At 36.1% G+C, this 14,927-nt stretch overlaps 1 protein-coding gene across 7 annotated transcripts in view; it reads right to left on the bottom strand.

Annotated features, from left to right (window-relative positions):
* The window catches only part of IDE (insulin degrading enzyme), a 66,484-nt gene that overhangs the window by 25,190 nt on the left and 26,367 nt on the right, over positions 1–14,927 (bottom strand). For all 7 annotated transcript variants that reach the window (XM_082053694.1, XM_082053691.1, XM_082053690.1 and 4 more), the window contains exons 12-14: positions 6,952–7,054; positions 5,859–5,981; positions 3,429–3,511 (exon numbers count right to left, since the gene is read on the bottom strand). In XM_082053694.1, coding sequence (XP_081909820.1) covers positions 3,429–3,511; positions 5,859–5,981; positions 6,952–7,054 — 309 coding nt within the window. The remainder of the gene's footprint in view (positions 1–3,428; positions 3,512–5,858; positions 5,982–6,951; positions 7,055–14,927) is intronic.

The raw sequence follows: 14,927 nt of genomic DNA, 5'->3' as shown, positions 1-14,927 counted from the left end.
CCCTAAGCAGCCACTAATGGTCATATTCAGAGACGTGCTATTATATGTGTTTATGCCTACATAGCATGGTATTTTGTAGTGTATACCAACATTAATGTAGCAAAACAAAGATCACATCACCACAACACACAGGCTGATAAAATACATTGCAAAAGTATTTTTAAGAAGGTTCCTAGTAGTTTATAGTAAGACCTTGCCTTCCTCCTCCATTTAGATGAAGGAAGCACAGGAAGATATTTTTAATAAATAAATAAATAGCTCTAGTAGAGAAGCAGACCCTGCTACAGTCTGAAATCTTAGTCTAGGATATGCTTTTTTACTACTGCTGGGTTCGGGCTTGTGTAACTTAAGCAAACAGGTCAGTTAAAAAAAAAAATAGGACTATTTTCATTTCTCCCTACAACGACAATTTCCCAAAACTGAGCTATTTCAATATGCTCAATGATGCAAATCCAATTAATATAGAATTTTTTAATTAAGACTGAATTCAAAGCAAGATGTAGGTCAATCCTATGTTATCTCAAACCTTCCTCCAAACTCATTATGTTCTTTTCTGTTTTGATACTAGAATAGAGACGTAGTCAGTTCGAGTGATTATTATGTCCATATCAGTTATAACATCTGTATGCTCATTTAGCTGGCAAAGGCCAACAGGGAGTTTTGAAAATAATGAAGACTACTAAATCATTAATCCTCAAGTGAAAAATAACAGAAAAAAATTATAACACTGTTCTGAGAGTTTCTTCCTATTATGACAACTTCGTAAATAAATGTTTATTTCTAGTTTACCTTTTTTTGATTAGGCTTGAGGAAGCAGAACCCAATCTGTGACAGTGTACTTGAAAAATCTTTAAGTCCAGTCTTTTCCCCTTTCAAACAGCTGTTAAGGACGCAGCCGGAATCAACACCATAGTGTTGATACTGGGTTGCCTTAAGAGCAACTCAGGTTGCTTGAAATGTTTCTTAAGCTGGAAGGTAGCAAGTCTCTAGTTAAAAATAATGAGCATTGTATTTTTAACATCCACCTCTCTAAATCTTGGGAAACTTAGAGTGCAGAGTTTATAACTACGTACAGAAACTTTTCAAAACAATAGCACATTGCATTGTTATTTGGCTTCCTTTTAAGAAAGATCACTTGTTGAGTTCTTAAGTCATAACTCATACAAAAGTAAATGCCTATCATCATCCTTTAGGCTGGATGGTAAGTCCCATGTCAGAAGGAAGGTTTTACTGTGGTGGTTCTTTAATGAAAGTCTGGCACCATGTAAGACTTCAAGAGGTTCATATACTCAGATTGTTCCTACTGGATTTGTATGTTTGAAGGAGAAACCACCCTCATCACCTTCCTCTTAATTCATCTACACAGCAGCAGCTGCTACAGTATCTGAGTCGGGAATTCTTCCAATGATTCGTGCTCATTAGGGCTGCAGGCAGAAGAAATCCTCCTAGTTTTTTCTCTTACTGACGCAGTCTATAGCATGAACAAATTCCTGTGATCTGTTACAAGGCAGCGCAGACATCGTATTCTGATCTAGAACCAAGGCTAAAACTTCTTATGAAAACCCATGTTACTAAGATGGCTTTACTCCCCAATTTACTTAGCCACAAGAGCTATGGATAATTTTGTCATGTCTCACAAATAAACACCATACATTTTACCATTTCATCTGACAATCATCAGCATGACCAGTCCCAAGCAAGAGGTTGACAAAGAATCATTAAGTATCAAAACCAGACAAACCTGCTCATAACTTCTTTTGGAGATTACATACCCAGTATTATAAAAATCTCCTCATATCTGCTCATATACAATTACCATCTTATTTTTAAAGAAAATGAAAGAATCCTTGTTCCCAACCCTATGAACAAACCCAGTTTTCACCTGTAACCATTCCTAGGAGGAAAGGGACAAATAATTCCATTACATTAGTCAACAAAGCTCAAGTACTCCTAGCTATTCTCACTGACACTGAAGTACAAATCTAACTGGGAAAGACTATCACCGTATATCCAGTTTAAGATGTCCCTGCTCACTGCAGAGGGGCTGGACTAGATGACCTTCAAAGGTCTCTTCCAACCCAAACCATGCTATAATACCGTGTGTATTTGTGCATACTTATAACTTTGTGTGCTCTACACAAAATTAATTATTATATTTTAATCATTCACAAACTGGTAGAGAGATTGGATCCCTCATAGTTCATTTGGAATTCATTTCAAAAAAACCCCATAAGTGTATAACAAACTCAGTCACCATCAAGAAAATCCTGTTTTGGATTTTGGCCAAACCTAGTGCAATGGAAAGCCACCAGGTATGAACAAAAAAGTAAAGTACTGCAATTGTTGTTTTGATCTTCCATTTCCTGACACACAGTATTTGAAACAGCTGTAACGTTTGTTTCAAAAAGCAAAAAGAAAGAGGAAATGCTCAGGTAATCTACTTTCCCCAAGGAGCACTAACACCAGTGCCAAGATCTGATGCATTCTGAGAAAACCCTCTGTCTAAAATTCTGCCAAGAAAAATTTCAAGTGGTCACGCAAACCAAGGACTCAGCAGCGCATCCATAAGCATCCATCAGAGCCCACAAAACAACCTTTCCAGCAATATCACTACATCACTTAATTAGGCCAAAGGAGGAGAGTTCCTGAAATTATTTTCACTTTCAGTAGTCCAGCACAGAAACAGCTGCACTCTAAACAAAGCAGTACTTTCTGTAATTCAAAAGTTAGAAATTATTACTTGAAAGGAACACTAAGAAGGTGCTTCACTGTCATGCTCACTTAAAAAAAAACCACAAAAGAATCATGTGATGAAAATAATGCAAGAGCAGAATAAACATTACAGCACTTTATCATGCACCTTGAAGTGAGAATCACACATTCATTGATAATACAGACAGTGTTCTACTAAAAACAACAACAAAAAAATCAGTTGTTGGTGTCAGTAAAATAAAATCCCACAACTTCAACTTTAAGCACTTAGAATTTTATACTGGCTTGCATTATGCAAATTAAAACAGAATTTGAGCCTAAAACCATTATCAGAATAGCATTTTATAAAGAAAACATTATCTTAGAATAGTTGTTATTTAGTAATTAAAGATAATATATCAATTTTTAAGAGGTATATTGCGATGTGTAGCAGGTGCTATCGGCAGACCCATTCCAGGTATAGCAAATAAAACAAAGTTTATGTTTAAAGTGTTTTTAGATAAACTTTTCCTGTTAATATAGATGGAGCACCTCAAATTGCTTTCTACTACGTAGCTTGTATGAGCCTTCTTACTATCTGTATCTTATTGCATATTCCCAAGTAGGGACATTTTGAAGCCTCAATACATGCAAGAAAGTTTTTACCACAGAAATGCGGATTCCCAAACAAGAAACTTTTAAAGAGCAGTTTGTGCATTATACTTAACATCGCATACCTGAAAAACTCAAAGTTGAGACAAGCTTTTGGCAAAAAAAATTTGTCATCTTGCTTGAACCACAGTTTGCTCATAGCAGTGTCCTGCATCAAGAAAAGAGGTTCTGTTAGGTCACCTAACTTTTAACTCTAGTATATTACAGTATTTTTTTAAAAGTCTCTTCACTGCTTCAAATCACAGTTTAGTGTTGTCCCCTTAAATTCATATTTTTGCTATATAAATTTGCATATACATCCATCTGTCCTTATCAAGACTCTCTTCTCACCATGTGTCACTTTAACAAGCAGTTAAATGGCTGCAGCATTGTGAAGGAGCTTATGATCAAAATGGGAACTACTCTTCTAGAGCAGGAATGATCAAAGACAAAAATTAAGTTAGCTTCACACAATTCCTAGCTAACGCTGGCATTACAAAGATATGCTATTATGAGGACAGCCCTACAGCACCATATAGTTGGCTGTTTTAGACTAAAAATATAATTAATGCATTATATGTTGTTTTAAAGTAACATTGATTATGAAAACCATATGGACATCTAGAAAAAGTCGTAAAACTAATTGGAAATTAGTTAAAACATCTGTCACCTAAATTTTTTAGAATAATCTCCCAGTACAGGAGAGAATCTAAACGACTTCCCCTATTCTTTTGCCCCCACAAAAGCTGTGAAATAGTTACGCTCTCTCTGTTCCAACTCTAATTAACTTTATCCCCCAACACCTTTTCTTTAAATTGCTATACATAATAAGAGAGAACTTTTAAATGTAAAATTATTTCTCTTTGTCATCTTTTTGAGCACACGTTCTTTGCTTCTCCAGGATTTGGCATTGTATTTTCCTCCTGCTTTTTGCATAAAAGAACCAAGTCTCACCTCTTACAGTGCACTTTCCTCTACACAACATTCTACTCATATTAAAAAGCCAAATTACAGCTTCTCTCCAAGACAACAAAAAATTTATTCTGTTAAATTGCTACTGTGCCGTTTAGTATACATCTTACATCAGGGACAGAATGATAAACAGTAGAGCCCATCTGTAGCACTGGAGACCAGATCCAACAGCTGGAGATGAGCAGCTGCAGGCCGCAGTAACAGTCTGGCCCTCAAACGCTCTTTCCTGAGGGTTTTTCAGGGCAAGATGTGCCACGACAACAGAGGTGACGTAGTGACACACTGCCAGGGAAAAAGGCCATCCTGTTCCTGCACTTATGTTCCCATCCCTCCCTTTATCCACAACGCTGGTCTGGTCCATAGTAAGCTCACTTAGGCATATAAAACAGCAGAAAAATCGTCTCTTTTGTACAGATAATCTCTACTGATTAGTTCTTACAATGTTTCACTGTGGGGTCAGACAAATGCCAGGGCATACAAAAACAAAATGTCACAAATATAAAGCTGGGGAGAAAATAAAAGAGATGCAGGCAAAATAGATCATTTCCATTTTCATCAAATACAGATGATTTAAAACAGTTTCCCTCAAAAAACATATTTTAGCAGGAAAGGAAAAGCTAAAAGCAAATACATTTCTAAAGCAATGATGCCTTAAAGCAAAGCTTTTGTGTCAATCACACTGAAGGACCATTAAGTTTCGGCAGCAATCCAATTAGTGTTACTTAAGAGAGCTGTGGCATTTGTCCCTGCTGAGATTTCGGGTTTCATTCTAGGATGAACCTAAACATATGCTCAAAGTCCTCTTCTGTCACTAATTCTGCTTCAAGTATATACCTAAAATGCCCTGTGCAGAGCAAATATGTTCTCCTGAAGGATGCCTTTGCACTGAACTAGACCTGTATTGACCTAGTGTGCAAAAAGTATTCCTGAATCGAGTATTCAAGCTGAAGCACAACACGCAATTGAGGAGATTGATCCTCCAGCTATGGAACAAAGATGAGCATTAGCAAAGACAACTACACTTTAGTCGTGAGAAGTAATTTTTAGTAAATTTTAGGTACTCAGAAAAACTGAGATTCACTAAAAGTATTGAGATCATTAAATGATGCCTGCAGGAGACTGCAAAGTGATGTTTATTTATGTGTTTATTTTTTCCATGCAATCACAAGCTTTTTCCATACACACTTACAGAAGAATAGCCTCGTCTACACTCTCGATTACTGAACACTGCTCAGAAAAATATAAGAGCAGAACTGCTGAATAAACAGCTTTAATATTATTTCTATCAATTGTTATCCCACTTTCAAAAGGGCAAAGAGTTCAAGCTGTTTTGTAGATTCATTTCTGCAGGAACCCAAATAGTCATAATCCAACGTTTAGCAAGAATTAACTTTCTACTGTTTTTCTGGCAATATCTTTAAGTTTTCTACTTTTTTTGTTTATTATACTTTGGAATATGACATGATTTGTATTTTAAAAACACATAGGAATTAACTGCTGACTTCCCAGAAGGTTAGCTAGCAAACGGACCAAACACAGCTTACCTTGACAAGGGCAGGGTACTGTGTCGCATCTTTTTCCAATGGCAAAATCTCAAAGTTAGTAGGAATGAACTCATTCTTCATCGGAAGCTTAAATTTCCCGTTCAGGTCAGCATTTTGCCATTTCTAGATAAATAGCAGAAACAATGAGGCTAAGTATAATTTCTGCTTAATTAATGGATATCTACTTAGTTATTTTATGCTGTGACAAATGGTTTAAAAAACGTGTTCCATTAGTAAATACTATTAAGATAACAAGGAAAGAGAGGAATATCTAGGAAACCAAGCTGGGGTCGGCTATCAGCAGCATGAAGTGCTCCAAGGAGGAAGACAAAAGATAAAAAATAATTTTGAGAACTTTACAGTAGATTGAAAGGTGATTCTATGCTTCATATTTTCTGCTACTTCAGACTCTAAAATAAAGTATTAAAGTAAATACATAAGCAAGAATTCTAATCAAGAACAGACATATGGGCAAGCTAAAGGAAGTGAAGTGTTCTTATGCAATATCAGTTCAAAACATGCTCAGCAGGTCCAATTTAGCTCTCGGATGTATTTTACAGCCATCTTTTCTCAAAAAAATAGATCAATAACAGCTTCAATAAGGATTTGCCCACCTCCTTTGTTCGAGTTTTGATTTTTAACTCAATTAGCAAAATATACTCATTTTCTAAGTTGCAAAAATCAATTTCAGAAACACAGTTACACGTAGCAGTTGTAAAGTGATTCTCTTCATAAGAACAGATTAGTTCACTAACATCTAATACAGACTTCTAAGTTTTAAAAAGTTAATGCTTATATTTTTAAGTAGCCACTGCATATTATGGATCTTTTATAGGAAAAATGGTGTAACATTCCCTGTACTCAACATGGTTTAAAACCATTACAACCTAGCCGTCCTATGTAATAAACATTTGAAATCTAAAGACTAACATAAGATCCTTACTTCTCATAATATTAAACACTCATTGTACAATTTTCACACTACATATAGCAGCAGATTTAAGTTCTCTCTTCAACTAAATGGAAAATTAGGCAAAGAAATTATCAGTCTTTCACTTGCAAATATCAGAGTATCTTATACATTTTAACATGCCTTAATGACTTCATCAGAAATTGCTTCTTGCTTGTATTGCGTTCCATACCAGTCTTCTGTGCGATCAGTTTTCCCTTCAAAAGACTTGGATACTATTGCAACTCTGAAAACAAAGAGACAAAGCACTTTGGCATGAATGAGTCCAAGAAAAGACTGAGAAATTATTCAGAGCACAATTTCTGTTCCATCCCTAGGATGCATTTATTTCTGGAAAGGGTCCCTGGACAGTTACAGAGTACATTTGGATGGCAAGTACACGTATACTGAATGACACACAAAGGTCAACCATGAAATCAGGTTATCAGCGTCACTTAATTTTACTGTTTTTCTCAAGTGTTACAAGCTAGAGTTACACACAAATACTGTTGCAGTAAATTTCTATTTTTTAGACTTTATCCTTGTTCAGAAAACACAGAAAGTAGTCCTTGAGATCTTCTACAAAATTAACGAAGTGACTACAACATTATTCATACCACCTATATCAACACTCGGATATGTGAGAACAGCAATTACAGAAATTTCATTCCAGACCTAGTGTTTTAGATTATATTATTGCAGTTTCATTCTCCCATTCACAATCTGTTATGAAGAGAGTTTCTTCATATAGTATCATTCTCATATTCTTATTTTAGATCGATACCTGTTTCTCCCCCCTGCCCCCATTTTTTTAAATTTTTTTTGAGGGGAAGGGAGGAAAAGCAGGAAGGTTTGTGTGTTTTACAGTCAATACAACAAAATTCTACTCAATTAGAAACCTAAATCGTAGAATATCTCTAGTTGGGACTCACAAGGATCATCGATTTCAACTCCCTGCTTTGCACAGGACTACCTAAAACTAAACTGTATGACTAAGAGCATCGTCCAGATGCTCCTTAAACCAAAGAACACACCTAAATAAGAAGAAAACCAGAATAAAGAAAATTACCAACTTATCAGTATTTTTTCAGTAATCTGCATAACAGGTATCAAGAAAAGTCTAATGTTTTAAACAGCCTACAACACAAAAGAGTATTCAATGGAAAAAAAGTAACAAGCTTTAAGAGTAAATAGACGTTTAGAAGAATTCTGAAATGGTCAAAAAAGGTAGCACAATTACCTCCTACATATATTTAACAACCTCTAGATGCTGAATAACACAGTAACAAACTTTGTCAAATCTTGTGTAGATGGCTGCACTGCACATTAAAACATCAAAATATATGCAATGTAAGTGTTCTTTTTTTAATCACAGTATCTTCAGGCCAGGAACATTCTGTTGTGTATTTCTAATGTGCACGGCAAAGTAAATCAAAACAGGCATATGGATGTGCCTCAAACTACAATATTTTACTTTACAAACATGTTACTGGAAAATACCTTTGGGATGAATTTCGCAATACATTGAGAATTTTAAATATGTGGCCTATTAATATTGTAAATGCCTACGTCTTCATCCCTCTTTTTTTCATCTAATGTTTACACAAAAATGACTAAATGATCCAAGGTTGAAGAAAATAGGATTCTGCTGTATTTGTTTTCTAGATTCCCCTATTATGAACATTTTCAAATCATTATCAATTGAATTTGTGCATTGCATTTTGAGTAGGAGGAGACCAGGTAAATATATAGCTACCATTAGATGCATTTAAATAAATGTCAAATACATCTCAGAGTCACATGGGACTGTAAAGACACATTCTCTAGCAATAGATTAAAAAACTGAAGAACGACTTGTACCACAGACTGTCTAGTTTTGAGACAATATTTTACATCATCCACACTAAAGAGGGCTAATCAAATCTCATTTTTCAGGGATGCATATTTCCTCTGGGCTGAGGAAAGGAGAAATTTTTACTCTTGACCTTTGAAAGAACCACATGATTAGCATGAACATGCACACACACACACAAAACAACTCCTGCTCATCTGCAAAAGGTACACTATATCCAAACCACAATGAGAATATTCACAGATTTCACAGAATATTAGGGAATGGAAGGGACCTCAAAAGATCACCTAGTCCAATCCCCCTGCCGGAGCAGGAACACCTAGATGAGGTTACACAGGAAGGCGTCCAGGCGGGTTTTGAATATCTCCAGAGTAGGAGACTCCACAACCTCCCTGGGCAGCCTGTTCCAGTGTCTGTCACCCTGAGAAGTTGTTTCTTCTGAAATTTAAGTGGAACCTCTTGTGTTCCAGTTTGAACCCATTACCCCTTGTACTATCATTGGTTGTCACCGAGAAGAGCCTGGCTCCATCCTCGTGACACTCACCCTTTATATATCTGTAAACATTAACGAGGTCACCCCTCAGTCTCCTCCAAGCTAAAGAGACCCAGCTCCCTCAGTCTTTCCTCACAAGAGAGATGCTCCACTCCCTTAATCATCTTTGTTGCCCTGTGCTGGACCCTCTCCAGCAGTTCCCTGTCCTTCTGGAACTGAGGGGCCCAGAACTGGACACAAGATTCCAGGTGTGGTCTCACCAGGGCAGAGTAGAGGGGGAGGAGAATCTCTCTCGATCTACTAACCACCCCCCTTCTAATACACCCCAGGATGCCATTGGCCTTCCTGGCCACAAGGGCACAGTGCTGGCTCATGGTCATCCTGCTGTCCACCAGGACCTCCAGGTCCCTTTCCCCTATGCTGCTCTCTAATAGGTCATTCCGCAACTTATACTGGAACCTGGCATCTTTAAGAGATCTATTATTTCATCTCTCATTGCAAATGGCAATAGAAATGGTTAACATTTTTATTGTGACTTCATATAAAATGGTTTCATATCTGTTTGCATGTTACATCTATTTCATTTTCTGTACAAAAGGAACAATACTAAATAAATATTCAGCCAAGAACTAAGCACTTCAATCATAGAGAATATTTTTCTTGTAACACAGCAGACGCTAGCTCAGTCAACAAGGCGGAATCTCTTAGAGAGATTGTTGTTTACATTAAAATGAGCCATAAAAATATTCTATTATGTTTTGCATTTTAACTTGGACAGCTGGCAAGGAAAAACTATCATGTACGGATGAAGTTGCTAAGAGACTATAAAACCCATAAAGTCTATTAGAATTTCAGAGCAACATACCAAGCCTTTGCATCCATTAAATAAAATATAATTTAAAACAAACAAAAAAAGTCTTAAGGTAAAATATTATCCTGATAAAATTCCAATAATCATGCAGTTTGAGCAGCAAGACAAAGGTGTTTTACAGTAAAATACACTGATGTCTGTTATTTGACATTCCCTCCTTTCATCTTCCAACATACCGATGCTCAAGCAGTAGTGACAATCCAAGCACCCAAACATTTGCTGTAGGAACATACTAAAATGAAAGAGCTAAAAATAATTCTATCTGCTCAATGTATAAGGAATGTAATTGTGGAAATCGACACCACAATTCTACAAGCAGTTCTGCTTCAGGGGATCCTCCTGCCCTCCCTATGCCCCAAATCACTACTGGAACAATTACTTACATTTTGATCTCTCACACCCACAACCACGCGAAACAAACCAAAAGAAGTTTCATCTGCCCAAGACTTACAACCTAAACCGAGACACAAGCACCAACAGCAATGAGCACCAGGACAGGAAGAGAAGAGGGGAAAAGAAACACCAGAGGTAGAAATAGAATGCAATAGAATTACTTAACTCTATCATGATGCATCTTTAAAGTTACTAATTATGTAATGTTACTTCTGCTTTTTGTTTCTGTCTTGTGCTGTATAGCACTATGAGCATCCACATGGCTTAAGACAGAGTGGAAATGCACTGGAAAAAGAAGACAAGGCATCAGGTAATCTTTAATAGCACCTGCTTGTAACATATTTAAATTCAACCAGTGCAATTAGACTTCTGAGCCCATTCATGAACATGGAAAACAGCTGAAACTATAAATGCAATTTACTTCTGTATGTACATTCTTGTACATGCAAGCTGTTGTAGTCCCCAGTTATGGCCAATCTTCAAAAACAAGCACAATTTCTATAATGTGACACATTAGGATACCATCTTGTTTTTCACTCTCCTGAAATCTAAATGAAGCTACAAGTGACAGATCCACAGGAGAGTATGACTTGGGAAGAGAATGTTTGCTTTAAAATTAACGTACTTCCAGGAAAGATTATCAACTATTCTATTCCACATTCATGTAAGAAAACTTAAGCTTCTAACGGTGAAAAAGTAATAGACTTCAAGACCACAGAATTTGTGGTATTAGTAACAGACACATCAAAGCAAATTTGTTGCAAAAAAATGAATTTATACTTAAAAAGGAACAACTGCCCCCCCTCCCTTTTTTTTAATGAACTGATCTAAAATTTGTCTTTCAAATGCATAAAATAACATGATTGAGACAAAACCAGCAAAAGCTGATTGATTTATAACTTCCCCCCAAACCATCAGTAAAACTGATGTGAGGCCATATAGGTTATACAGACTGTTCAAAGCCACTTCCACACAAATCTCATTAGAAAACAGGGTAAGAGGGGAACCCACATGCAGAGAAATATTGCTGGGATGCAGCATTCTCATCATTCTGCAGAAGTACAAGTTATTTGTTAGGGTTGAGTAAAACTAAAATCACTACAAACACAATGGTTTGTGGGGAGAAATAAGTAAACAAATCATGATTTTCAAAATCTTTACTCAGATACAATGCAAGTAGAAAATGAACACATTCTATATTTGTTTATCATCAGGGATGAGCAAAATAACTGTTTGCTCTCTATCTGTGAAATTCCAGCCCTTAGAAATTTCTGTATCAACATTTGCAGCATTCATTCTAATTTTCTTCCCTTTAGAATAGCACTGGCTCTGCACTCCGGCTATCAAGAGAGGAAAAAAGTCCATTTACTACCCAGGGGAAAATGTTCTTTAGTTGCTTAATCTGATGAGTCACTAGCTTCTCAGATTTTAATAAGAGCATTTCTTCTGCAGATATGAGGGGGGAAAATGGTATTGGAAATGACGGGAAAATTACATTTTTCAGCTAAGATTGTGACACACGCCAAGTCTATTCCCTTATCTTCACAGATGGCTGGCAAAACCCAATGCGGTTTGAACAAGCAAAAATGATACTTACATCTTTAAAAGGTTTCCCTCTTAGGGAAATAAAGCAAGTAAATGCAAGAAGTAGTGTGTAAGAAGTAGTGTGTGCCCCCGCAGAGGGGAGGAGGGGAGGAGAAGATGAGAACTTCCTGTTATGGCTCAGTCAAAAAGAAGTACATATGGATACTCGCTACCATCTGTGAGTATGGATATTTTTCCATACTTTTTAAAAACATGGTTTGTTAAAAAAATAACAGTTGAAAAGGTAAACTTTTAAAAAACACATTGAACAGTAGTCTCTAACTGTGAATGCAGCTACCCCAATACAGATATACCAAGAGGAGTCCTTAGTGCAGGGGAATTCCAATAGGATTATGAAAATAAAATTGTACATAAAACCACGAAAAAAAAGGAAGAATTTAAATAAATGGAAACTAAACCATTGCAAGACACAATTTATGCAAGGCATAAAAAGAAAAAAATAAAAGGGAAAAAAAAACAAGCAAAGGGATGATGTGGCACATACTAATTCGTTCATAAAAAGGAGAATAGAAAGGTAAACATGAGCATAAATATCAGTGAGTAGCAGATAAACAGAACACACATAGATATTTAAAAGTGAATGTCCACATTTTTTTATTAGTATATACAACTAGCTCAAGGAAAGACAAAAGAAGAAAACGAGCTACTGGACTGATAGTTTACTGCATGCATACAGATACAGATGTAATAAAAACCAGTAAAACAAAAAGGCATCCTTTTATTAGCATCTGTAATCTCAACTCACTGTTTCAAGAGAGCCCACTAAAAATCCAAATCCACAGTGGCTTTCCTGAATCTTTGTAACATACCATATAATCACTTTAAGTAGTATATAAGGGTCTTTTCCCCAAGATACGTTATTTTTACAGAAATCTGAAATAAAAGATACTATAAAATTATGTTCTTTGTTATATTTTACTCTGCTTGGAAGTATCTTAGTTAAGTGCAATTAGCTCAGATTTTAAAACACCTGATGCCCTGAATAAAACATGTAATTCCCACTAAAACTGAAAGGACTTACACTTTTACATCTGAGAAAAATCAGCTTGCAGTATTATCCTAACCAAGCTACACAGAAAAATTGTATCATTTAGAGAAGCAGGAAAAAGCAACATGACATTTAAGATTCTCAGATTTGGTTTGATGTTTTGGGTTTCCTTTTGTAAGTCATAGTTTTAGAGAAGACAAATAGTCTGAACTTAAAGAGAACTAAGATGTGAATGTATAGTTGTTATGGCAATGGGAAACACTAGCATAGTTTTAGTCTACACATAATCCGCAATACGATTACTCTGACACATAGCGTTCAACCTCAAAACATGCCTGCTGCTATGTCATTACAGGCCTCCTGCAGACCTCATTAGACCTATGTTGGAATACTAATGCTTTGCTGAATTTGCTGGTAGAACTGCATTTAATCAGTCTTTGGTCACTCTCTAGTTTGTACATATTTATATTTAAGCCTCAACAGGACAGCTGTGGATATTACCACCTTTAAGCCCTACTAAAATCTCTGCAACCAAAAGAATATATAATTTAACAATAAACTGAAGAGGCCATAAAACCACATATATTCCAGTTTTGAAAGTCCCTTTATCTCCCAATATTTAGCTTTTTTATTCAAATGCTTAAAATCACATAATCATTATAATCCATAACTGAGGTAAAGTGAAGAGACAATGTGGTTAGTCCTGAGGGAAGATTAAACACAACATGTTTCCTCCAGCACCCAAAAAAACGCACAGTAACAACAAGCTAGAAGAAAGCAAGGGGAGACCTGAGACTCCATAGATTCCAAGATTCCATGGAGTAACAAAAGTTACTAGGTGACCATCCGCCTCCCTCTGATCACAAGCTTTCTGGATTCAGTCACCATTTCTCTTCTGTTATGAAAACCTGAAGCCTTTCCTGTACAGAAACACACACCTATTCTATCAAATGGAATTTCCAAAACACTCCACTCCTGTGCCTCTCCAGTCTAAAGGTACTATACTTCACTCCTTGAAAACTCACATACACAGCATTCAAAACAGGTCGAATTTGAAAAGCTGAGATGAAACAACTGTCTCCATTATCTGAAGGATCAAAGCTTCCCAGTTGCTTCATATACTAAAGCTGATCATCTTTGATTGGTATTTGCTCTATATGTGTTCCATCTTGGAAAAAAAAGTCCTTGTTTTATTTAAAATTAATCCAAAACTACCAAGTGTAGAGAATATTCCCCGTCTCCAGCAAGTCACTTTGTGAAATGTGAGAAGACTGATGTAACCCTACAAAATTACTATAAATAAAAGATACATGTAATAGCCAACAATTCTCTTCCTTAGTTACTAATGTTTCAAACAAGTTATGGCTAAATTCCCATGCCTTTTTAGAAGTACTTTTTCCTCTCTAATAATATTCTTGTTCCCCTTGCCTTTTTTTTTTAATGAGGACAAAGAGGAACACAGAATTACAACTGCAAGTATAAACTTACATTAACTAAAATAAAAGAACATTGTGAAACAGCTATGTTTACTACATATTTGAAAAAAGCTCACCATGTAACATTCTAAATTGTTTTAAATCTTGTTATCACTATTCCTGTACTTCTGACTGCATTGTATAGACTTTAATTTTCTCCCTCTATCTGCATTCTCTACACTTTTCTTCCTCACACCAGTAACTTTTGAACTAGTTAATAGGGCTATTTTATGCTGAAGTCCCATCAGCTGGAAGAGAGTCCTAAAAGGCTGGCACAGCCAGCAACAGGAGTAACACAGAAAGCTGAGTCATCATCTGTGGCATCTGACAAGCTTAAAGAGTCTATGAATGTATTTGCATATATTTATTTCCTCTAACAATTTTCGAAAATTTAAGCAAGCAGATGCTTTGGAAGTTCTCTGGCTAATTCAACAAAGACCCAA

The sequence above is a fragment of the Streptopelia decaocto genome (assembly GCF_964273445.1).
Source record: "Streptopelia decaocto genome assembly, chromosome: 5".
NCBI classification, from domain to species: domain Eukaryota; kingdom Metazoa; phylum Chordata; class Aves; order Columbiformes; family Columbidae; genus Streptopelia; species Streptopelia decaocto.
The sequence above is the reverse complement of the archived record's forward strand: the minus strand, read 5'-3'. Positions and strand labels throughout refer to the sequence as shown.